At 30.6% G+C, this 26,970-nt stretch overlaps 1 protein-coding gene across 1 annotated transcript; it reads left to right on the top strand.

Annotated features, from left to right (window-relative positions):
- The first annotated feature begins 1,332 nt into the window (after positions 1-1,332).
- LOC126881095 (uncharacterized) lies at positions 1,333-21,680 on the top strand. Its single transcript, XM_050645134.1, has 2 exons — positions 1,333-1,660; positions 21,324-21,680. The coding sequence occupies exons 1-2, from the start codon at positions 1,498-1,500 to the stop codon at positions 21,629-21,631; spliced, it is 471 nt and encodes a 156-aa protein (XP_050501091.1). The 5' UTR covers positions 1,333-1,497; the 3' UTR covers positions 21,632-21,680.
- Positions 21,681-26,970: the final 5,290 nt, after the last annotated feature.

The raw sequence follows: 26,970 nt of genomic DNA, 5'->3' as shown, positions 1-26,970 counted from the left end.
AGTGTACTGTAACTTTCATTTGCAATTTGCAAAATTATAATCGATTAATTACCACGGCGCCGGCGTCAGGAAATTTTTTAAATAAACATTAATTTTTGGTGCTACACGCAGGACAGCGGTGTTCGATTCACACAAGTTGATTTCCACCAAAATTTCTTCCAATCTTTATCTAATATATTATTTTCTTACTCAATATTTTGTTGTATTTTAATATTTTAATTCCACAAAAATCAAACTAATTTTATTATTGTTTGTGAAATATTGTTTAAACAATTGCATATATTTAAAAATAATAAACTTTTATTCTTTAAGTTAAAATATATGAACAAAGAAAATTTTTGCTAAAAAAAGTGTTATTTCAAAGGATAGATTATGTGTTTTTATTTTGCAATTAACAAATTTATTTATTTATGTCGAAATGTAATGAAAATTAAAATGTAGCAATCATTATCAAAGGTCATTGGAATGACCAATCAGAGCAAACTATCCGCTGTCCTACGCGTAGCACCAATAATTAATGTTTATTTAAAAAAATTCCTGACGCCGTGGTAGTTAATAGATTTTAATTTTGCAAATTGTAAATGAAAGGTACAGTACACTTCTATATGCAAAAAAAAATTTCAACTCGCTATCTGCTTTATTTTCAGTCCTGTAATATTTTGAAGAAATGAATTTTTTTTGCGAAAGCTGAATTGCAAAATTTATTTTGCAAAATCTATTAACCCGATCTTAATGAAATTTACAGTGTTGTTTAACTGTATCATAAACTTTTTTTTGGGTGAAATATGAAGGGCCTAAGTGTAGCATAAATGGTTGAAAAACGTAAAATGTGAATACTTGTTTTTGTATGGTTTTTTCGAAATTATTGCTATTTTGCAACAATGGTGACTATTTTTTAAATTTTTAAGCAATTCTATATTGTAGTAAATTTAATTACGCAACTTTCATGTCAGTACAACTTTTCTCGGAAATGAATATTTTTAAAAGTTATAATCAAAAAACGAAGAAAAAAATCGAATTTTTCCTTAATTTTTTGACATTTTGATTATTTAAACACTGTTCCGGACCTTTTTGAGAGGGAGGATAACTCAAATATTATTATTTGAGTTATTTTTAAGCAATTTCTGCAAAAAAATTTGAGTCACCTCTCAACGTCCAAATGTACTAATATTTTTACAGATGCGCCCTGGTCTATGTATAATTCCTCTAAATCTAACTACAAAAATATTTAACTACAAAATTTTCTTATCCTTAACAAATAACGCATATTATGAACACGTACACTTGGTTGCACATTCACTGCTCATGATATGAGTAATATGAGTGATATCAGTGAATGCACCAAGTGGGAGCTGCCTGAATCTAATCAGTTTTGTGGTTTTCCCACAAAGCAAGAAAAACAAATACAACTATTGTGAGATTATATGTCTGTATTATAATATTATATTATATTACTTAAGTGTAGTAAATCTGTAAATAATCTCGCAAATTATAATCATGCCAGACTTTTTTAATGAGAAAGAAATTTTGGATTTGTGCCACAGTGTGGCCCACGAAGCAGAGCTTTTGGCTGTTGAAGAATTCATACCAAAAATTCCTATGTTAATAGGACTAATTGGGGGAGGATATATTGGTTTCGTATGGGAATATGTTTTAACAGGTAAATAGTAAAATAGGTATTCAAAATTATTTAATACATATTATGTCCAAAAGTTTGTGTACAAATAATATCTACACCTAAGGTGTATGCTGGTTTCAAAACTGTTGTTGATATTCATTCTAGATCGTTTTTAAATAAAAATGATAAAAAGTTTGAATTTGAATAATGTGTAACTAGTCCATTTACTCACGGTTTTTACACAAATTTTTAAAGAACCACTTGGATTGACATGAAATTTGTCATAACAAAGCTAACATGCCAAAGAAAAAAAAGTGACATTGTGGTGATGTGAGCTTTTGTCCAGGGGGTGAGTTTCAAATCTTCTCGGGGGTGAAAAAAATTACTTTTAAAGTAAGTCCGAAAATAGATAAACTGACTAATTATATGCAACTTTTTTCTATAGCGGTTTTTCACTAAGTCAATACTTTTTGATTTATTTGCGAGTGAATGTTCTTTTTTAAATAAAGAAATCACATTTTTAGACAGTCTTTCGCAAATTACTAAATAAACAAGTATTTTATCTAAAAAAACATTCTTAGTAAAAATATAGCAAAAAAAATTAAAAAAAAGTGGTGTATGTATGAGGTCACTAGACCCAGTAGAAGCAGAGTTGTACATAGCTAATGAAAAATAGGTTCATATTCGTCAAATTTGAAATCGAATATTTCAACGTGAAATATCCAAAAAATTAAGCACTTTTTGGGGAAAACTTATTACAACTTTCTTAAAATGTTTAAAAAGCTTTATTTTAGCTTTTTTTGTTTTAGTTTCTAGCATCAAAATTAAGCAAGTTACGCTCAAAATAAAGATGTTCCTTTTATGGGAAAAAATCGGGAAAATTACCCCCTAATTAGAATAGCAAATGAAATTAATCGTTACTAATTCATTAATTACTTTTTAATTTTGAATTTTGAAGAAAATGCTTTTTTTTCAACATAACTTAAAAATTATTAGTGATACCAAAAATCTTAAATAATAAATGTAGGTTTTGCTTTTTTTAATATTTTTAATTCGATCAGAGAAATAAGGAAAAAAATATCCTGTTGGTGACACAACGCCATTCAGGCCGACAACAAATTTTTTGAGTAGTATGGACATCTATAACAATAACCTATATGTTTCCTGCAGCCGATTTTGATGATATATATATATATATATATATATATATATATATATATATATATATATATATATATATATATATATATAGTTATAAACAAATGAAGATAAAACAACGGTACATTTTCGCTTTTTTCGTAAATTATTAAAAAGTGAAGCATAGTGAAGAAACTCATAAATCATATAAAAAACTTCAATATGGCGTTCGCTGAATATCTCTATCCTTATTTGTTGCTTGTAAAATTGCAAAATAGGTTCTAAATTTTGAGGTATTATAAACGTTCATAACTCATTTAAAAATGAAGTTGAAACCTTTTTATTAAACAGAATGCTGAGAATTATGGTGCTTAAATATTTCTTCAAATTTCAAAGCATTTGGTCAAGTAGTTTAAAAGTTGTTTAATTTGTTTATCCGAAATTAATTTTTTTTGCAACAAGTCAGAAAATGATAAAGTTACAGTAATACTTCGGACAGTTTATGAAAGAAGAAGATTTATACTATTAATTTATTTAAAACAAAATGAACAAAAAATAATTTTAAATATTGCAAAATTATTTTGCAAAATCATGTCGATTTTTTGCTTATAAAAAATTAGAATATCTTTTTAACCATTACCCGTAGAAAACATATTTTTATATTTAGAAAATGGTTTCATAATTAGAAAGACTGAATTTTTATACAAATTTAGAAAGAGAAAAAATTGTCCTAGGATAATTAGGGACGAAGTTGGCTCCCCTTTTTTTTAATTCAGAGCAGCTTTGTTTATAACAATTAAGAAATAAAATTAACCACACTTGAAAGAACATACTTCAAAGTTTTTACGTTTCAAATATAAAAAAGATTTCCTTTCTAGGAAATCGTCCACAAAGCTTAAAAATATGGCCCTTAAAATCGGTCGGCCTTGAACCTTGAGAGATCGATGAGAAGGGGGAAAGAGCTGTTAGCTGTATCTCTGGTTCTCGTTCAAGGATTTTGACGTTCCTTTTTTAATTTGTACGTACTTTTTGCGTACGTTACGAATATGCATTATTTAAATAAATTAATTATTATATACACCATCAAATTTGTTTAAAAAATTTTTTTAGTATTTTTTAATAATATTTGAAGTAATTTTAATCACAAAACATAAATATTTATAGATAATATAATAATGCATAGTTCTTCATTAAACTTAATAAATAATATATTTTTAATAGATTGTACGGTCTACTGGTCTATGGAAACCAAAAAATCTTAAATGAACTAGGTTTACTTTTTTTGCTAAACATGCTATATTAGATGAATGAAAAACTGAAGTTACAGAACCACCAAACAAGAGATAAACGTAATTGATTGCGGTTCGAAATTCAAGTAAGAATAGTTAGTACCGATCCGATCAACAGATCTTCTTTATACCAGATATTTTATTAAAATAAACTACCTGTTCTTGAAAAACTGTTTGTACCCAGTACCTGTTAGTACAGAGATATAAATATTTTATTGACTTCGATAACCAAAACCTCTATCTTTCTCTATTATCTATTTTGTTGTTTTTGTTTAATCTGAATATACTCTTTGCGTACGTTACGAATAAGTTTTTTGTTAATAAAGTGATTATTTAATTAAATATGTAAATTGTGTGAACAATTTTTGGAAATATTTTTACGATTTTTTAGGATGACTTTGATGGCAATCATAAGAGTGGATCATATACACTTAAATTTACAATAACTTATAATAAATGACTGATAATTGTTACGTTTTTCATAAAAACACAATTAGTACTAGAAAAATATACATTGATGATGATTGATTTTATTTTAATAGTCTTGTTACCATACCAAAATGTATGAAATATCTTAATTTTAGTTTTTTTACAATCTTAAAATTATAACTTTAAATGTTGTAAGATGCAGTGATAATATTGTAGAAAATTTGGAAACACTATTTATTTCAAAATCTTTAAAAATTATGATTTTTGAATTTATTTTCTACATTCTGCAACACTATAATAATAATGGTACATACATACATAGGTACTTACAAAATAGGTTTTAACGAGTAGTACATATAAATATAGATCAAGTTGTAATTAAGTGATTTTTGTAAATCATGTGAATAAAATTTAATAAAAATAATTATATAACAGATTATATTTCCTTATACTATAATATAGAATAATATTATTATTCTCTAACAAATTTACAAAAATTTAAACAATAGAAAAAAACAATATGTTGAAAAATGTTCTGCAAATAACTTTGTTCTTTTTGTCCCCTCTCTAATTTGCCCTCTAATTTTGTTACATTTCATTTTTCATTTATCTAGTAGCATGAAAAATAAAACCTAGTTTATTTGAGATTTTTTATTTTCAATTCAATATTATAAACCAATTTTAGTTTTAGCAATAATTGAATATAAGTAATACGTATTAATTATAAATAATATGTACGTTTTACGATAAAAGTTACATCAAATATTATTTAAAAATTTGAAAAAAAGGTGTTTCAACAAATTTGATGGTGTATATAACGACTAATTTATTTAAATAATGCATATTCGTAATGTACGCAAAGTACATACGAATTAAAAAGAAACGTCGAAAATCCATAAACAAGAACCAAAGATACAGTTAACAGCTCCTTCCCCCTTCTCATCGCTCTCCCAAGTTTCAAGGTCAACCGATTTTAAGGGCCACATTTTGAAGTTTTGTGAACGATTTCCTTGACAGGAAATCTTTTTTATATTCTATACGTTAAAACTTTGAAGTATGTTCTTTCAAATGCGGCTAATTTTATTTCTTAATCGTTATCAACAAAGCTGCTGTGAATTAAAAAAAGGGGGGGTAACTTCGTCACTAATTGTCATAGGAAAATTTGTTCTCTTTCTATATTTGTAAAAAAATTCAGTCTATCTAAATATGAAAAAATAATTTTTCTACGGGTAATGGTTAAAAAGTTATTCTAATTTTTTATAAGCAAAAAATCGACATGTTCTTGCAAAATAATTTTGCAGTACAGTGTAGCCCCGATAAGTCGGCTCCCGATAACCCGGAAGTCCGACTAACCCGGACCGATTTTTCTTAGACAAACATTTCAACAATAAAAATATATGTAATATAATATTTGAGCGAGAATGGGTATTTGTGTAATTTGAACTAAATATACGATAGTAAAAATGACTCGTGGCACACGACGGGTGCCATGACTTCATGACAATGAAATGACTTCATTGTTCGGGTTATCGGAAACAACAGACACCTGTAGTTTCAAACTGTCTTAGCATTGTTTAAGAAAAACTATTAAAAAATTCTTTTTTAAACAATGGTCTTAGTTCTCCACTGTTATTAAATAACATAAAATCGTTGCGATTGAGACCGTATTGTGTGTAGTACAGTCGTATTGTTCGCTTCCGTTCTGTAATCGTTCGTAAATCTATTCAGATTTTGTGTTTGCGTGTTTTTTTGTCTACGTAATGGCAACAAAACGTAAAATGTTGTGAGAATGGAAAAGAAACTAGAAGCATTAGGTAGAATTGAAAAAGGCGAATATTTAAAAATAATTGCAGCATCATATGGTGTCGGTACATCTACAGTATCGGATTGAAAGAAAAATAGAACTAAAATCGAAGAATTTTGTTTCAAAATGATAACAAAAAATTGAACAATCGGTGCAAAGCTAATAAAGCTAAAAATGAGACTCTCGACGACGCTTTGTATGTGAGGTTTTGTGCGGAACGCGAACGTGGTTTACCAGTATTAGGAATTTAATACTTTAGTGGGGGGGGGGTGAGTCAGCCCCCCCCCACTACTTAAAAATAGGAATATTGAATCGGTTTTACGAGAGATTACGAGCTATTTATGAGCTCTTGAAATTATATAGTTTCGATTTTTGAGCTCATCCCCTTCACCCCCAAACAACCCTTTAATTGATTTAACTTAAGAGAAAAACGCTGAGAAAACTTAAAATATATCGTATTGCGGATATAATTCCTATAGCTTATATACTAAGAATAAACTATTAAATCACGTGCATTTCGATTATTGAGCTACAACCCCTTCGTAAGAAAACCACCCTATCTTTCCGGCTTAAGAGAAAGTTGTACTTAAAATGCATTAAACTAATCATTTGGCGATTACATATCATTTAATAATTTATAAGCTTCCAAATTACGTGCATTTAGATCAGTAAATTGCAATTTATTTTGTATAGTGCAGTCACTGAAAGTAAAAATCAACGATTACCTTCAATTTCGGTGAACCTTCATCGATTTTCACGAAAATTGGTCAGTGGTTAGAGGATACGTCAAGAAACAAAGGAGACCTTGCGCCTTTACCCTGAGGGTGGATACCGCCCCTTCTCGGGGGTGAAAATTATTTTATAAAAAATAACTGCACAAATCAATAAAAGAACAAATTAAAAGCAAAATTTATTATATAAAGTTAATAAAATAAGTCAATACTTTTTAAGTTATTAAAGATCAAAAATTTTAATTAGGTATTCGTGAAAAAAATGCATGTTTTGAAGCGGTTTTTCGTAAATCACTGAAAAACTGTAAGTTTTTACAAAAAAGTTAATACATAGTAATTTAATTCGTATAGCTTATATTCTAAGAATAAACTCTTAAATCACGCGCCTTTCGATTATAGAGCTACAACCCCTTCGCAAGAAAACCATCCCATATTCCCGGCTTAAGAGAGAGTTGTATTTAAAATAATTTAAATTAATTATTTGGCGACTACATATCGTTTAATAATTTATGAGCTTGCAAAATATACGAATTGCCATTTTCTTTCTATAGTGCAGTCACTGAAGGTAAAAATCAACTATGACCTTCGATTTCGGTAAATCTCCATTCATTTTCACGAATTGACAATAACAACTTCGGGTTTTAGCCTGGCGTATATGTCACCCCTTCTCGGGGGTGAAAATTACTTTATTAAAAATAACCCCACAAATCGGGAGAGGGACAAATTGTAAGCAAAATTTTGTTATATAGTGTGATTAAAATAAATCAATACTTTTTGAGTTATTAAAGATCAAATATTTTAATTTTTGTGAAAGAAAATGCATGCTTTAAAGCGATTTTTCTTAAGTAACTCAAAAACTGTAATTACAAAAAAGTTTTCATCACTAAAATTGAAGCTAATAAAAAATATAATAAATTGCTTACTTGAAAAACCCTTTTAAGTTTAATTTAAAGTAAGTTATTGGTAATTAAATGTATATTTCTTTCTGCGACTGTCCAAATCTAAGGATTCAAGTTTAAATAACGGGAAAGACATGCATTTTATAACACTTAGGTAATAAATACTTGTTAAAGTACTTAGAAATACCTATCAAAAATGAGCTCCAGAAAAAGTTGATAGCATCAAAATCCGCTCACCAATTTTCGTGAAAATGAATGGAGATTTACCGAAATCGAATCTCATAGTTGATTTTTACCTTCAGTGACTGCACTATAGAAAGAAAATGGCAATTCAATAATTGAGATGCGTATATTTTGCGAGCTCATAAATTATTAAACGATATCTAGTCGCCAAATAATTAATTTAAATTTAAGTACAACTCTTTCTTAAGCCGGGAATATGGGATGGTTTTCTTGCTAAGGGGTTGTAGAACAATAATCGAAAGGCGCGTGATTTAAGAGTTTATTCTTAGAATATAAGCTATACGAATTAAACTACTATTAACTTTTTTGTAAAAACTTACAGTTTATCAGGTATTTACGAAAAACCGCTTCAAAACACGCATTTTTTTCACGAATATTTAAAATGATTGATCTTTAATAACTTAAAAAGTATTGACTTATTTTAATAACTTTATATAATAAATTTTGCTTATAATTTGTTCTTTTATAGATTTGTGCAGTTATTTTTTATAAAATAATTTTCACCCCCGAGAAGGGGTGACATATACCCCAGGCTAAAACTCCAATTTGTTATTGTCAATTCGTGAAAATGAATGGAGATTTACCGAAATCGAAGGTCATAGTTGATTTTTACCTTCAGTGACTGCACTATAGAAAGAAAATGGCAATTCAATAATTGAGATGCGTATATTTTGCAAGCTCATAAATTATTAAACGATATGTAGTCGCCAAATAATTAATTTAAATTATTTTAAGTAAAACTCTCTCTTAAGCCGGGAATATGGGTTGGTTTTCTTGCTAAGGGGTTGTAGCACAATAATCGAAAGGCGCGTGATTTAAGAGTTTATTCTTAGAATATAAGCTATACGAATTAAACTACTATTATCTTTTTTGTAAATACTTACAGTTTTTCAGTGATTTACGAAAAACCGCTTCAAAACATGCATTTTTTTCACGAATATTTAAAATTTTTGATCTTTAATAACTTAAAGAGTATTGACTTATTTTAATAACTTTATATAATAAATTTTGCTTATAATTTGTTCTATAAAGTTGTGCAGTTATTTTGTATAAAATAATTTTCACCCCCGAGAAGGGACGGTATCCACCCTCCGGGTAAAGGCGCAAGGTGGTACCATGTCACCTTTGTTTCTTGAGGTATCCTCTAACCACTGACCAATTTTCGTGAAAATCGATGAAGGTTCACCGAAATTGAAGATAATCGTTGATTTTTACTTTCAGTGACTGCACTATACAAAATAAATTGCAATTTACTGATCTAAATGCGCGTAATTTGGAAGCTTATAAATTATTAAATGATAGGTCGTCGCCAAATAATTAATTTAATGTATTTTAAGTACAACTTTCTCTTAAGCCGGGAAGATAGGGTGGTTTTCTTGCGAAGGGGTTGTAGCTCAATAATCGAAATGCACGTGATTTAATAGTTTATTCTTAGAGTATATAAGCTATAGGAATTATATCCGCAATACGATATATTTTAAGTTTTCTCAGCATTTTTCTCTTAAGTTAAATCAATTAAAGGGTTGTTTGGGGGTGAAGGGGATGAGCTCAAAAATCGAAACTATATAATTTCAAGAGCTCATAAATAGCTCGTAATTCTGCCGCAAAAACCGATTCAATATTCCTATTTTTAAGTAGTGGGGGGGCTGACTCAGCCCCCCCCCCACTAAATTATTAAATTCCTGCTCAGTGGAACGAGCTCAAAATTTTTAGTTTGCGGAATATGAAAGCTCATAAATCAGGGCTATTTGTTTTTTAATTTTTGCAAGTGGGGGTGGGGGGCAGCTCAACACGGGTGTCAGGACCAATTTATTCAAGAATCAACACTCAAGCTGAAAAAAATGTTGCCTGATTGTGAACCAAATTTCACTGGGAGTTAAGCAGGCTGTGTACTGTGCATATTTATATATTTCATGGTATTTCAATTATAACGGAGTTGATTCTCTAGGTATACCTTATTTTATTAATTTTTACCATTTTCTCCGGCCAACCCGGATTTTCGATAACCCGGATCGGCCCCGGTCCCGATTAATCCGAGTTATCGAGGTTCCACTGTATTTAAAATTATTTTTTGTCATTTTTTCTTAAATAAAATTAATAGTATAAATCTTCTTCTTTCATAAACTATCCAAAGTATTACTGTAACTTCATCATTTTCGACTTTATTATTGCAAAAAAAAATTAATTTGGGATAAACAAATTAAATAACTTACTATCTGACCAATTGATTTGACATTTAGAATATAATATAAGCACAAGACGGCTCAGCAATCCTTGTAATAAGAATATTCTAACTTAATTTTTAAATAAGTTATGCACATTTATAAAAACTCAAAATTTATGATTTATTTTGCAATTTTATAAGCAACAAATAAGGATAGATATATTTAGCGAACGCCATATTGAAATATTTTGTGTTATTTATAAGTTTCTTACTCTCAAATTTGTTTAAAATGCTTCAATTTGTGGTAATAGACGAAAAAAAAAAACGAAAATTTACCGTTTTTTGATATTCATTTGTTTATAACTTATATATCATCAAAAGCGGCTGCAGGGATGGGTTATTATTAGTGTGACCAACTAGCCCGAAAAATCCGGGACATGGCCCGGCGTCCCGGGCAAAGCTTCCGGGCCATCCGAATTTTCAACGTTTTGGTAAAATTCTATTGTGAAATTTTGAATACGTTATTCTTCTAAGAATTCCCATCAAATTGAATTGGTGGGACGAAAAAAAAGTAGACGATTTCTAGAGTGTAATACTAATATTACATCCAAAACGCTTGTATGTTATATCGTGGTATTACAGTTCTACAAAAACTCAAACCCTGGTTTTTTTCCGTTTCTGTATTTTAATTATCGTCTTCAGGGCCGCGCCAAGCCTTTCAAGCGCCCAGGGGCAAGAAATTTTAGGCGTCCCTTTCCTCCTCCATTTTATAAGTAGTTTTTTGCAACTTAATGAATCGGTATACCATATTCGCTGCGTGCTTGACTATGGTGGGGTACCTTGAAACGATGCCAATGTGAGTAGTGGCTAAATATGGCAATATTGGAGCTATCTTTGTATTGTCATTGTCATTGTTTGTATAAAAAGTTTTGTCAAAGATGGTATATAACTGTTACTTATTTATCATATGCTTAACGTCAAATTGTGAGATCCAAAAATGTCAGATCAAGGCGCTAGGTGTCGCGTCAGTCATGCACAAAGCGAAAACCTGCAAACTATTTGTTTCATCATCATTCTCTTTGCTTTGATCTCCATGCGGGCTCAGCTTCCCTAATTGCATTTCTCCATAAGTTTCTGTATTGGATCATATCGATATTAATCCCCTTTACCGACATGTCCTGCCTAAGCGTCTCACCCCAGGTCTTCTTTCATCTTCCTCTCCTACTTCTTCCAGGAACCTGCAGTTCAAGAATTCTTCGTCTTGGGTGACTTGTCTCGACGTTGAACATGATCAAACCATCTTAACCTATACTCTCTCATTTTGGCACCTATTGGTGTCACCCCTAGACTTCCCCTAATATACTCATTCCCAATCTTATCCTTCTTTGTCACTCCAGTTATTCATCTAAGTATTCTCATTTCCGCCACATGCATTCGTCGTTCTTCTTTCTTTTTAACTCTCCAACATTCAGTTCCGTACATCATAGCTGGCCTTATAGCTGTTTTATAGAATATTCTCTCACGCAACAAACCACTTGCTTCATTCCACTTCATCCATCATCCATCCGACTCTAATTCCACTACATGCATCTCCATATATTTTCCCATTACTCTGTAATACCGAGCGTAGGTAGTTAAAACTATTAACTTTCAAAAAGTTTTAAACCCTTTTTCTCAAGAGCTTGTTTCCACTGTTCCTGTTTTTGTTCTAATGTCCAGTTGCACCAACAAATAAACGATTGATTTTTTGATTTAGATTGCCCATTTATTTTAAAATTTAATAATTGTCAAAAAACTGTCAATTAAAAACAGACACGTTAACGGTTCTCCCGAAAAATATTAAATTTTTTGCCATCAAATTTAATAACAGAAAACTTTTCTTTTCTTTCGAATGTTAAAATTTAATATTTTTTGGGAGAATCGTTAAAATTTCTGTTTATAATTTGACAGTTTTTTGACAATTATATTTTAAAATAAACGGGCATTCCAAATCAATTGTTTATGTGTTGGTGCAACTGGACATTAAGTTGCTTTTACTATTTGGATAGTGCTTATCTAAAAGGTACCAAGCGCCAAATTGCCATTTCTGACTTAATTACATTAACTGGCCGATAATATTAAACTTTGTTTATCTAAAAAGTCCCAAGCACCAACTAAACGTCAGAGACCTCTTTTGGCAAAGGTTACCAAGTTGCGTGTTATGAATTATAGGACTCTGTTTATCTCTAAACGGATCCAAGCGACGAAAGTTTTATCATGTCGCATGTCGCTTGGATTCCTTTTGACATTCTTCATTTCAATCATTTGGTTTTCTTTTGATTAACGTGTTTTCGTAAAGTCCTTCTGATAATCATCATCTTTAAGAAGTGCTGAAATATATAAAATGATGAAAGAAGCTGATGAGTCTGATTTGACTCTACAGACCAAGAACAAGATGATGAACAAGAAGACGAACCACAACACCACACTCGTCTAACAGGTCGACTAAAGAAAGGGGGATTTGCAAAATATCCCGGACAGTCTTTTAAATCCAGAAAAAAAATTAAAAGACGGTAACAAAAAACACTACACACTGAAAGGAATATTGAAGGAACAAAAACATATATCGACTTTCAGTGTAAATGTACATTAAAATGTAATGAACGCTTAATGAATGTTGACAGGTTATTAAAAAAAGGTTATAATTGAATGGTACGAACAACTTATTAATGTTCTGTTATTTAATAAAAGGATCCAAGTAAACAGTAGTTTTATATAAAAAGATCCAAATCCTAAAATTAGTATTTAAACAGATTCATATACATTATTTAGATTTTATCAAAAAAGAACCAAGCGCCATTTCATACTACAAAAAAGAGAAAAACTATTTTATTATATTTTTTTATAGAAGACAAATATCTAAACTCAATCTTTCCCCTAAAAAAATTGAGAAACCTAAAAAATGATAAAATGCCGATTTTTAAAACTGATAAATCTTTAATCTTAATTTACTCAAAACTGCAAAATGGCTGTTGGTACCTTTTTGATAAGCGCTATCCATTTCATACTAACACTACAACCAACAGCATACATTACATTAAGAACCATGGAATTTTACCCTATAGCTTCGCTGTTATCTGATCCAAAACTAATAAGACTAAGTAAAGACTAAGTACTGAGTCTTGGTACACGTGCAATCCTACTTTCATATGAAATCTATCAATATCTTCCATTGTTTATATAAAGAAATTAGTACTTTAAATTATTTTGATTTAACAAATAAATATTGGGCTCACAAAAACTCGCCACCGTTATGTGACGCATTTCGAAACACTGCGAATAATAATACTGAACTTGCAGTTGCAAATAAATTGATAGATTTCGAAGATTTCTTTGAGTTACTAAATCAAGTAGATATAATACAATCCAGTTATCATGAGCACTCTTTATTAAACAGTATTGTTTCAAACAACTACCTTACAAATTGGTCAAAATTTGTTTGTATTTATACAGATGCATCCAAAAGTTCAAATGGTACTGGTTGTGCCTTTTATATTCCAGATAAATTTATACAAAAATGCTTAAACTGCCCTCAAATTTCTCCATTTTTACTGCCGAGGCTGCGGCGGTATATGAGGCTTTAATTTATTTCAAGTTGGCATCCTATAATTCCGCAGTAATTTTATCTGATTCATTATCTGTGCTTACTGCTATTCAAACACCTCAACTACCTTGCAGTACTTCTAATCCATACATTTTTTTAATAAAAATTAGCCAAAAATTCCCTCATCCATGGAACAGTAACCAAATATCAGCCCTGCATTCTAGATGCTTTTGCTTGTTTAAGAACTGAACAGATGAAGAGCTGGAAAACACACTGGGAAAGGTACTGTAACATATCAACAACACAATAGAGTTTGATACAACCGATTATTCCGGAAAAACCTTGGTATAAGAATTTCACCCTCCCTCGCAAATACATATCCACCATCAGTAAAATTAGATTTGGACATGCATGTTATCCTGCACATTTATTTAAGATAAACATATTAGATTCGAATATTTGTCAAGAATGTGAGGTTAGAAGTGACTTGAACCACATATTTTTTGAATGAAAAAAGCTTAAACACCTAACCAATCACCTAATTAAAAGTATTATAGACCAAAACATCCTACTCCCTGTAAATATTCTCTTTATTCTGTCACTGAATAAAAAGAAAATTTTTGACTGTTTGGTATCTTTCTTGTCGGATAGTAAAATATTATTGTAATTAGTTATAGGTATTTGTAAAATATGTTTAAAAAAAATTTAAAAAGTAAAAAAAATATTAAAAAAATTAAAAAAAATAAAAAAAAAAATAATAAAAAACATGAATAAAAAAAATAAATAAAAAAAAAATTAATAAAAAAAATAAATAAAAAAAATTAAAGAAAAATTCACAAGAGGATTTAAACCTCCGCGGGGTTGATCCGGGTTGACATCCTATCGTAGTGACAAAAAAAAACATAACAAAAACAAAACAAAAAAAAAACTAAAATAAAATAAAAAAAAGAATGAATTTATTTTAATATTAATATTAATATTAATATTTTTATTTGTAAAATGTATTCACTATGTGTTCTTGATAAAAATTAAGTAGTATAATATATTTATATTTTTTAACATAGTATGTACATTAGCTGTAATTAGTAGGTAAATAAGAAGTAAAAATTGTAATAATATTATAATAACCAAGTTTCACTAATTGGCAATATCTTTAATACATTTACTTTTGATTGAGACTGGCTGAATGACCATAGTCCAAGCCAAAAAAGAAAAAGAAAAAGAAAAAATTCCACACCTGCCTTAACACTAGTTGTTGCTCCCTCATACATATGCCTCACAATATTTACATATTCATCCGGAACTCCTTTGTTATTGAGTACCCACCACAGAATCTTTCGAGGAATTCTATCAACTTAGCTTTCTCAAGATCTACCATATAAGCGTCTATTCCTGTATTTTTCCATCAACTGCCTTATAATGAAAATTGCATCATTTGTTGATCTTTCCTGCATAAACCCAAACTGATTATCGCATATTTCGGTTTCTACACGTATCAGTCTATCAATTATTACTCTCCCCCATATTTTCATGGTGTGATTAAGTAGTTTTATAGTCCTGTAGTTTGTACATTGTTGCACATCTCCCTTGTTTTTGTAAACATGTACTAATATACTGTTTCTCCATTCGTCTGGCATTTGTCCAACTTCTCTAATTCTATTAAATAAACCTGTAAGCCACTTTATTCCTGTCTCTCGTAATGCTCTCCATAATTCCCCAGAAATATCATCTTTTCCAACTGCTTTTCCTTTCTTTATTCTTGAAGTGCTTGAATCACTTCTTCGTTATTTACAAAAAACAACGATTACAGTATCAGAGAACAAACATATAGTTCAGATTAATGAGGTAAATAAGGTTTCGTACACTTATGTGATAAAATTAATACTAGCTGCTTTTTTAATTTACCTACGATTGGTAAGTTTTCAATTTTACAATAAAATATTGCTTTCTGGTTTGATTTTACCAGTGGGTAAAATCCTTCTTGTCCTATTAGGGGGCGTTCAAGTATTACGTAACGCAATTTTTGAAGATTTTTGACCCCCCTCCCCCCAACCTACGTTACGTTGAACTTAGTCAATGTCATTACTTTTGATTATTGTTTCTGGTAATAAAAAAAATTCTGGTAATTTCGGTATTGTCAAAAAAATTTTGTTCGGCACCTACCGGCGCCTTTTCAATACGGCACCGGAGGGCACCGCCCCTCTTCGCCCTTATGGACGGCGCGGCCCTGATCGTCTTTTGAAAGACGATTCAAAAACATGAATATCAAATAATGATAATTATATTTTGATATTCATCTAAGGTTCTATTTACATAGAAATCCAACTTCAGTTAAATTTTCTAATTTTTCCCTTTTTGAAAAACTAACAAACTAACAACCCATCCCATCAAAAAAATGTTTGTCAACATAAAAATGTTAAATAATCAATAAAGTGATATTAAAGTTCTATACATATTTAAAAAAATGGCCAGATTTTTCATTGAAAAGTTCCGGATTTTAGGTTTATTTTCAGCCTTGTCCCGAATTGGACTGACTTGGAGTTGGTCACACTAGTTATTATTATAGATGCCCGTACTACTCAAAAAATTTGTTTTCGGCCTGAAGGGGGATGTGTCACGAGAAAAATCTTATTTAGACTAAATTATTTGTTTCTCTGGTTAAGATATGGCTGTTCAAAATTTGCATACACTTGTGATTAGTGACTCGTTCAAGCCGTTTCAACCACAACCCTTTCAAAAATAAGCACTTTGAACCGATGAAACTTACAGATCATATAAACGGGTCCCGGTGAATTCGTAACTATTTGAATCCCCCATCCTAATTACAGGCCAATTGGTAACTCTGACCCTCTCAGGTAATTTTTCGGTAACCGATCAACTACCGGTGAATTCGTAACTAAATAAATCTTTTAGACTTGAAATAAACATATGGAAAATCTCTTTGCTTTTAAATTATCAGATGGATTTAAATAATTTATCATTGCTAAACATCTAAAAAATATTAAATTTACAATTACTTGATAAAAACCAAGCTCGTGTAGAGCTATACTTGATGGAAATAATATTTTAACACGTGTTAATGAAACACTATAATTTTGTTTCAATTATTTTATTAAGATATTTCAATTTTTGCTATTTTTTATAGGTACATATAGTACAAATATAATGTTTTTAAGCAAACCAAGAAACATTCGGTTTAGATTTAAGGTATTAGATTTAATCAATGGATTCGAATTCACTTGAAGAAAGTTTCGGGTTGGCAGGTCAGGTAAAAAAAAGTTACGAATTGGCCGGTGTACATTTTGATTTGAAAATTGTTGTCATTAAAAGTTACGAGTTGGCGCGTGTCCATATAAACAATACGTACACGAGTTAAGCAACTTGTGAAGCGGTAACGATTTTCACGATTTTTTTACCAAAAAAAAGGGAACGAACTTTTTACTGGGTCTAGAGACCTCTTTTTGGTGAATGCGAGACTATGCAAATAAATCCCCAAACAGGACGATTTTTATTTTGAAATTATGATTTTTTTGGCATATATAGAGAGGAGCAAAATTGTAGATTAAATTCATTTTCTCTAAAATGGACAATTTTGGAGAAAAATCCCGAAACAATTCGATTTTTATTTTTAAATTACAATTTTTTGGTATATAGTTTACACTAGTGACGTCATCCATTTGGGCATGATGATGAAATCGATGATTTTTTTAAACGGTACTAGGGGTCGCGTGGTAGCTCATTTGAAAGGATGTTCAATTCGGTATTCAGTAATATAAACAATAATATCATTATCTATACAGGGTGGCCAAGAAAATAAGTTTTGAATTAAACTAATTGACGCAAAAAGAAGAATGTACGTAATTTATTTAACTCAAGATACATTGTACTGCTGTCATAAAATAGAAAAAAATGTTTATTTGGCAAATAAACATTTATTCCCGCTTAAATTAAATGTTCAAACTCCCAAGAGGTAAGTGGGAGGCTGTTTGCGATTTAATTTAAACGAAAATAAATGTTTATTTGAGAAATAAACATTTTTTTTTTCATTTTCTGACAGCAGTACAATGTATTTTGAGTCAAATAAATTACATACATTCTTCTTTTTGCGTCAATTAATTTAATTCAAAAATGATCTTTTTGGTCACCCTGTATACATAATTATACTGCTGTTTATATTACTAAATAGAGAATTGAACACCCTTTCAAATGAACTACCACACGACCCCCGTTCCCCTTTAAAAAAATCATTGATTACTTCATCGCATCACGCTCAAATGGATGACGTCACTAGTAGGTATGAAATATATGCCACAAATTTGTAATAAAAATAACAATCAAACTGTGTCAGAATTTTTCTCCAAAATCGTCTATTTTATAGAAAATGAATTAATTTCATAATTTCCATAATTAATTTTTTCGTGAATGGGCGATTTTGGAAATAAATCCCGAAAGATGTCGATTTTTATTTTTAAATTATGATTTTTTGGCATATATATACAGTAGGAAAAATGAAAGATTAGCCATGAACGAATATATAAAACATATTTTTCTGTCACCTTGTAACAAAAAAAAATGGCCAACGCAAGTACCGGGTGTCCCAATAAGAATGGCTCTCGGCTCTCAGGAACCGTTTATAGTACAGCTTTGGGAAAAAAAAATTTATAACAAAAGTTACCTCGAGAAAAGCCTGGAAATTATTTTCATATTTGTAAGTTCACCGCTAGAGGGCGTAATTGAATGTCAAAAATTTAAAAATCAAAATTTTACAAAATTTACATAATGAACGGGCACTGAAATCCAATCATCGTATTCTTCGCAAAATTCTGCGAATATTTGATTTCACAATTGTAACTGTACCTTTGTAAATAAGAGGTGGGGGTGAGTGGGAACCTTGTTATGAAAAATGGCTGTAAGTCCGGTTCTGCTTTATAGATTTTTGCAAACTTGGTCTCGTTGAAAACAGATCTTTTTCGTTAATGTAAAAGTTATAATTACGAAACAGCCTAATAAGTAATATGCCAGCTAGGGGGTGCTATTTTATGTTTTTCAGAAATCTAGTTTTCTTTGGAAAATATTAAATACAAGTATGCACTTTTAACCCTGTATTACAAAATTAGACCAAATTATCAACAGAATATCGAAAACCGCATGTCGATACCTTTTTTCTATCTCGAGATATCTTAAGAAACGTGTTAATTTTTAAACATAACTGATGATGACCTGTAAACGAAGTCACTGAAATCAAAGTGGAAACAAGTAATGTGCTGTGGAAAAAAATTAAAGCGTGATACTTGCGGAATGCCGACAGAAGTGAATACTTATAGATTCGATTATATTCGTTTGATTCAATTAGATTCCATTCGATTAGATTTAATTTTATTTAATATATATTATATCTATAATTTAATATAAATATATAATATATACCTAATTTAATACATAATATTATATACTAGTGATTTTACCCGTTAAAATTAGGATTAATAAGATATAAAGATACATAAAGCTTAAAATTATTATTTTTCTTAATAATGTAACCGATATTTTTTAATTTAAAAATTTAATTACTGATGAAGTATAGTAAATACTTCGTGTAAATTTTAATCGTAAATAATGCATGGAAGAGTTCATTTATTTTTAGATACTCTCATTAAAGGGAAGGCCGTTATACAAAAGTGACTTTTTTAAAATTTGTTGATTACATTATTACTTTCAACCTACTTATTCTCAAATTGTATTTTTAAACATCCTATTCATTTTATATAATAATAATTAAATTCACTATCAAATTTGAAGTAAAACTTCTTTTGAAAGTTTGTTAATTCTAAAATTAATGGGTAAAATCACTAGTACAGTTTGTCAAACGTAGCAAAAAGTTTAACAATTTCGGCGATTGTAAGATTTTCAAATTCTTTCCTACGTTTGACAAACCATATATATATTATGTATTAAATTGGGTATATTTTAAATATATTAAATTATAAGCATAATTATAATAAATAAAATTAAATCCAATTAAATGGAATCGAATTGAATCGAACCGAATATAATTGAATCTATGAGAAATATTCACTTCTGTCGGCACTCCGCAAGTGTCCCGCTCTAATTTGTTTCCATAGCACACTACCTGTTTTCACTTTGATTTCCTAACTTCGTTTACCGGTGACATTATCAGTTTGTTTACAATTTATACGTTTCTTAAGATATCTCGAGATAGAAAAAAGGTATTGACATGCGGTTTTCGATATTCTGTTGATAATTTGGTCTAATTTTGTAATACAGGGTTAAAAGTGCATACTTGTATTTAATACTTTCCAAAGAAAACTAGATTTCTGAAATACATAAAATAGCGCCCCCTAACTGGCATATTACTTACTAGGCTGTTTCGTAATTATAACTCTTACATTAACGAAAAAGATCTGTTTTCAACGAGACCAAGTTTGCAAAAATCGATTAAGCAGAACCGGACTTACAGCCATTTTTCATAACAAGGTTCCCACTCACCCCCACCTCTTATTTGCAAAGGTAGAGTTACACATGTGAAATCCAATATTCAGTGCCCTTTCATTATGTAAATTTTGTAAAATTTCGATTTTTAAATTTTTGATATTCAATTACGCCCTCTAGCGGTGGACTTACAAATATGAAAATAATTTCCAGGCTTTTCTCGAGGTAACTTTTGTTACAAATTTTTTTCCCAAAGCTGTACTATAAACGGTTCCTGAGATATGGCCGAGAGCCATTCTTATTGGGACACCCGGTACATGTAATACTTATATAAGGTGTTCTTATAGTACATACTAGTACTAGTTCAATATTTTCTAGAACATAGAAAAAATTTGTTTAATATGATAGCTCATGGGTAATCTTTCATTTTTCCTACTACATAATATGTCCTAGTAACGTCATCCATCTGAGCGTGATGACGTAATCGATGTTTTTTTTAAATGAGAATAGGGGCTTGTTTGGGTTGCTGGCTCATTTGAAATTTTATTCAATTCTCTATTCAGTAATATAAACATTAACATAATTATTTATAAAGGGTGTCCAAAAAAAAACTAAATTAAATTAAATTAATTGACACAAAAAGAAAAATGTGGGTATTTATTTAATTCAAAATTCATTTTACTGTCAGAAAACAGAAATAAAATGTTTGTTTGACAAATAAACATTACTTTTCTCTTCAATTCAATGTTCAAGCTGCGAAGAAGCAGGTGGGAGAAACTTGTACGTCTTTGTACAAACATTGTAAGCCTTTTCAACAAACATGTACCAATTTTTTGCACTTGACATTTCGCTTTACAGTTTCGAATATACGGAGGTCTTCTTCAAATATGTACTATATGTACATATCTGAGTACCTATACACTTTACTTTGTTTTATTTTATTAGGAGAGCGAATTGCAGTGAACTGTATTTTTTTTAGGTGTCGTAATAGCAATTGTCTTCTTGATATATTCCTTACACTCAAAAAGACACAGAACAAAATCAGTGGTAGATGTTTTAAAAGACGATCTAGACAACCCTTGGACCAAACGAAAATTAGTGCGTCAGATAAATAACATCGTTTTCCCTTATACACCTGCAGAAGTTGTTGATCTCTCAGAATTAGTTAATTCTAACACTGAATTAAAGAAAAAAATAATTAATGGACTACAGGAATTTCTTTGCCAAGAGCATTCTTACGTCAGATCAGACAGCAGATTACAAACTTATAGAGTAATAATTTTGTAAAAAAAGTTATAAAATTTTTTTGTTGCAATAAAGATACAATACAGACATAGATATGAGTTTTATTTAGTATTACATTGTATAAGTTAGAAATTTTAAGCAAATTGATGTATGACGTTGAATGTTGTAATAACGATGTTCAATAGACAAATAATATCGAAAATACTGTAGTGAACGAACCGGCCATTCATAAGTATTTTTTACCACCCGTGTTGAGCTGGCCCCCCCCCAGTTGCAAAAATTAAAAAACAAATAGCCCTGATTTATGAGCTATTTATGAGCTCTCATATTCCGCAAACTAAAATTTTTGAGCTCGTTCCACTGAGCAGGAATTTGATACTTTAGTGGGGGGGGGGGCTGAGTGAAAATCGATGAAGGTTCACCGAAATTGAAGGTAATCGTTGATTTTTACCTTCAGTGACTGCACTATACAAAATAAATTGCAATTTACTGATCTAAATGCGCGTAATTTGGAAGCTTATAAATTATTCAACGATATGTAGTCGCCAAATAATTAGTTTAATGCATTTTAAGTACAACTTTCTCTTAAGCCGGGAAGATAGGGTGGTTTTCTTGCGAAGGGGTTGTAGCTCAATAATCGAAATGCACGTGATTTAATAGTTTATTCTTAGAGTATATAAGCTATAGGAATTATATCCGCAATACGATATATTTTAAGTTTTTTCAGCATTTTTCTCTTAAGTTAAATCAATTAAAGGGTTGTTTGGGGGTGAAGGGGATGAGCTCAAAAATCGAAACTATATAATTTCAAGAGCTCATAAATAGCTCGTAATTCTGCCGCAAAAACCGATTCAATATTCCTATTTTTAAGTAGTGGGGGGGGCTGACTCAGCCCCCCCACTAAAGTATCAAATTCCTGCTCAGTGGAACGAGCTCAAAAATTTTAGTTTGCGGAATATGAGAGCTCATAAATAGCTCATAAATCAGGGCTATTTGTTTTTTGATTTTTGCAAGTGGGGGGGGGGGCAGCTCAACACGGGTTTTTTTACCAATGATCGCACAAAATTCATGCCTCGTGTCATTATTACAATCTTGGAATAAGTGAACAAGAATAAAAAAACCGATAAAAGCCGTAAAAATGAGTGGCGCATACAGTATTCCAGCTACAAAAGAGCTGATATGAATATTACGTGGCACAAAAATGTTATTTTCATTTGGATGGAAAATAAAATTCTAGTTTTATTTTGAAAGATTGTTCCATAATATTTGCTAAATTTTAAGCCAAACACGCCACAAAAGAGTAACTTTGATACAGTTTCCATTTTGAAGCTCTTTTGTGACGTGTTTTACTTCAAATTTAGCAAATATGAAAAATCTTTCAAAATAAAACTACAATTTTATTTTTCATCAAAATGAAAATCCATTTTTGCGCCACATAATATTCATATCAGCTCATTTGTAGCTGGAATATTGTGTCTTCTACTCATTTTTACGGCGTTTAGCTGTTTTTTATTTTAATATCAGGAGTTTTTCAAAGTTTTTTATAAATCAATTGTATGAACTTAAATGTAATGTTTCTCGATTACACGTTAAGCGTTATAAATGGACGCCTCTTTCACATTATGGTCCTAATGATCTAGTAGTTGCAACGCTAAACTTGTGATAGGGCAATCCAAGTTCATATCACCCTCGGCCACTGACAAATGAACTCGGATTGCCCGATCAAATTTAGCGTCGTAACCACTATAGCTAGAACATTTCCGCGATAATGGTTAAATGGATTATAATTTGGAGCTCGATAACTTCTATATGGCTTAGCCTAATCTGATCAGTAAAAATGAGTTAGAAAGGTATTGACAATACTGTCTGATGCATCTAAGGTTAAATATGATAACTGAAGGTATTATAGGATTTAGTAAGCTTGAAAACCCGTTTTTTTTCTCATAGGAACTGGATTTGATCATACTTATGAGGCCTATAACTTAATAATTCGAATTTTTCCAGATATGAGGTATACACCGTTAGACATGTCAAAAGTCCTCCTACAAACGCTCAGTTATTGGCGCGCAATTCGTAGGTTGAAATTTTGAGTAATTCTTGAAAAAATAAAATTTTCAAAGTTCAATTTTTCAGTTTTTCTGGCACAAACCATGGCACTCTAGCAATCTAGGCACCATTAGAAAGCTTAACTCAACGCTATTGATTTGGTGTATTCGCGGTTTTCCTGTCTACCCTTGAACCTAAGATATATACCCCCAAAAAATATGCCAATTTGTACTTACCCTGTCCTATAGCTGGCTTATGGGTGGTCAAAAGTCACAAACTACACCGGTTCTGAATCGGTCTTGGCCCCTCTTGAAATACAGAAGAAGAAAATTCAGATCGGTGTAACTTTTCCACACACATACATATGTATATACATAGGTACAGTCCGTCCAATTTAGATACCGTTGCACGTCATTATCTACGTCAGAGATCTAAGTTGACATTGTTGCCCAATTACAAAAAATTCTTGAATTCATTTTAAATCAAATATGTCACATAATTATTGCGGAAGTCTGCATACAACAAAACAAATTAATATTTAATGTAAATAAATAAAAATATTAGAAATAGCAAGAAAAAATGAAGTTATAATTTACGTTAAAGTAAATAATAAAAACAATAAATATAATAAAGTAAATACCTACTTATAGTAAAGAATAAAACAAATCTGAGGTAGGTATCAATACCGCAACTGTCAAATAAATTTTTGGTCAAAGCGAAGATCGGTGGGATACGTGCATTTTTATCAATGAAATTTGATATTTTTAAGATATTCCAGAAGCCGCTACAGATAAAATGTTTTAACAATCTATTAATCATTCAGAATTAGTCGACGGATATTAGTACAGTTAAAATAATTAAGACTATAACCGGAAAATAATGATTTAATCAGTGAAATTTTAAGTTTGTTTTACTTTAATGACAAAAAAAGCAAGCCAATTAGCAGAACCCAATTAAAAATTATTTTGCACATCACATTTGAAACATTATTTGGTTGAAAAATCTCATTTTTGTTGGCAAAAAAATATATTAATTTGTTTGGACTAAATTACAGTTGTGTTTATCTTAAAAAGGATATGTTACTATCAACATTCACACAGTGTTGCCAAACTGAATTTTGTTATTTTGAGGGGAAATTTTCCCAGCGATCTCCGAGGGTACACCAGTTTATGCCAAAATGTCACTTTTGTACGATCGCAGTTAAAGTGTAATCCGAACAAGTGTGCTTTATAAAAACGCTCTATATTCCACTTATACAAATAAAATGAAACAACTTAGGGTATGCTTCTTTAAATGTACATATAGAAATCTTCCAATATTATTTGTGGATATGAACATGGTACATTCTTGCCTTATTTCCCTGGAGCAGTGGCGGCTGGTCAGAGGAGGCAAGGGAGGCTTAGCCTCCCCATAAATTTTTTACACATGCTACACTGTTTTGTTTACTTTGTTATTTTGCTTCGCGTTAGAGATATCGGAAAAAGTTATTTGAACAAGTTGTTCCAAATAATGTTCTAACCCCACATACCAAATTGCATCACAAAATTCGCACTTTTAGTTTTTTTATTATTTTTAGTCAGGATCCTAAAATTGGAGCGGAGGCTGCTGGAAAATCTCACTTGCTAATGCTCCGCGCAGCCCAGCAGTGTTTACGGATACCCGGTCTCCTACACTAAATATTATATGCAACATATGTGTACATAATATAATTACATTGTCTCAAAGTGAATATCATCTTTGTAATACATATTTCTTATCACTCAGCTGCTAATATCTCCGAAAATTATCAGTACAAAATAAAAAATATTGATTGTAGTTTGATATATTACACATCTATCTCTGACTCTGACTATAAAATAATTTAATTAAGAATTATTTACCACAATCTAAAATTTTAAATAGTGCAAAATGGATCAAGTTTACATTATTGATTAAAAAAAATGAATTAAGAAAAAATAATAATAAAGATTTTCAGTTAAATATTCATTTATCACAAAAGCGTAATATTAAATGAATAATAATTTTTCTGTGTGTTTGAAAACATATTACTATTGAAGTAACGCAAACGATTTGTCAAAATATTTCACAATTTTTTCAGGTCTTCCAGCATCTCAATGAAACATAAAAATATTCGAGTCGCACCCCTGTTGGCAATCTCCCCAAAACTGACAAACAAAGAAAGGAAAGCATCCAGTGGTAACGTCCTCCCGCTATACACACGTTGGAATGATGAGCAACCCTTGTAGAGGTAGCGCCCCTTTACAGGGTAGAGGGGGTAGGAACCGCCCCGCCCCACGGAGGAACCGCCACTTGCGATATTGCTTCCTGCCATTCCTGCTGACGCTCGGTGTTCCGCAGGAGCTGCACTACACTTCCTGTCAACGCTGCTGTCTTTCCTGACATGTCACAACAGATTCCTGCACAATTAGCCGGTCAGTAGTGCCGCAGGATCTTCGGCCAAGTGTTTGTTTTTTGCCATCCGACCGCATTTTGCAAGAGTGAGATAAACTTTTACTTTCGAAATATGTCCCACTTTTCTCGATGTTTATATTTTTATTTATTAATAAATAAAACTTTTTAGTGTCGTATTCAGTGTTTCTGTTTGTTGGTATTGAGTTCAGGGTAAGTCCTTCTTTGCATGGGATTTGTAGATCCGATTTTTTTACACAACTTCATTAGTCACGTGGTAAATAAAAAATGTATTTCTTGTGCTTAGAATATCTTTTGGGAGAAAAATATAATTTAAAAAATAAACGATTTATTGTTAGCGTTTCGACCTTCAAATGAAACACTGTTGTCAAAAAATAATTTTGTAATAATTAAATCTTTCTTTTTGGTTACCCTTACTCTAATAAAATGTTGCTATAGATAAAATACCAACTTTGACATGTTAGCAGGAGTGTTTTTTAAGTTTCTATTATAATTTAAGATATCATTACTTATAAGAGAATTTGAATTCAATGCTTAGATATGATAAAAAGCATGGTATTAATAAAGACAAACTGATGCAGACTCGTCTGTTATAATTGATTTCATGCAAGTGAATGTTTCTGTAACAAAGCCATTCTTTTTGGTTACCCTTTTTCTTCTTTTGGTGCCTATTCGTTTCAAATATTGGCGATCACTCTGGCTATAATTATTTTATTAACTGATGCTTTAAATAGATTAGTTGTTGTTGTGGAGAACCATTTCCTCAGGAGATTCTTTAACCTTGATATTTTTCTTATCCCTATACCTCGCTTTCCGAATACTTTGCCTTGAAGGATTATTTTTAGTAGTCTGTATTTAGTGCCGTCTCTCATTATGTGTCTGAGATATTCTCTTTTCTCTAAGAT

The sequence above is a fragment of the Diabrotica virgifera genome, chromosome 3, assembly GCF_917563875.1.
Source record: "Diabrotica virgifera virgifera chromosome 3, PGI_DIABVI_V3a".
In the NCBI taxonomy this organism is placed as follows: domain Eukaryota; kingdom Metazoa; phylum Arthropoda; class Insecta; order Coleoptera; family Chrysomelidae; genus Diabrotica; species Diabrotica virgifera.
Note: the sequence above shows the minus strand (reverse complement) of the source record. Positions and strands in the feature narration are given on the sequence as shown.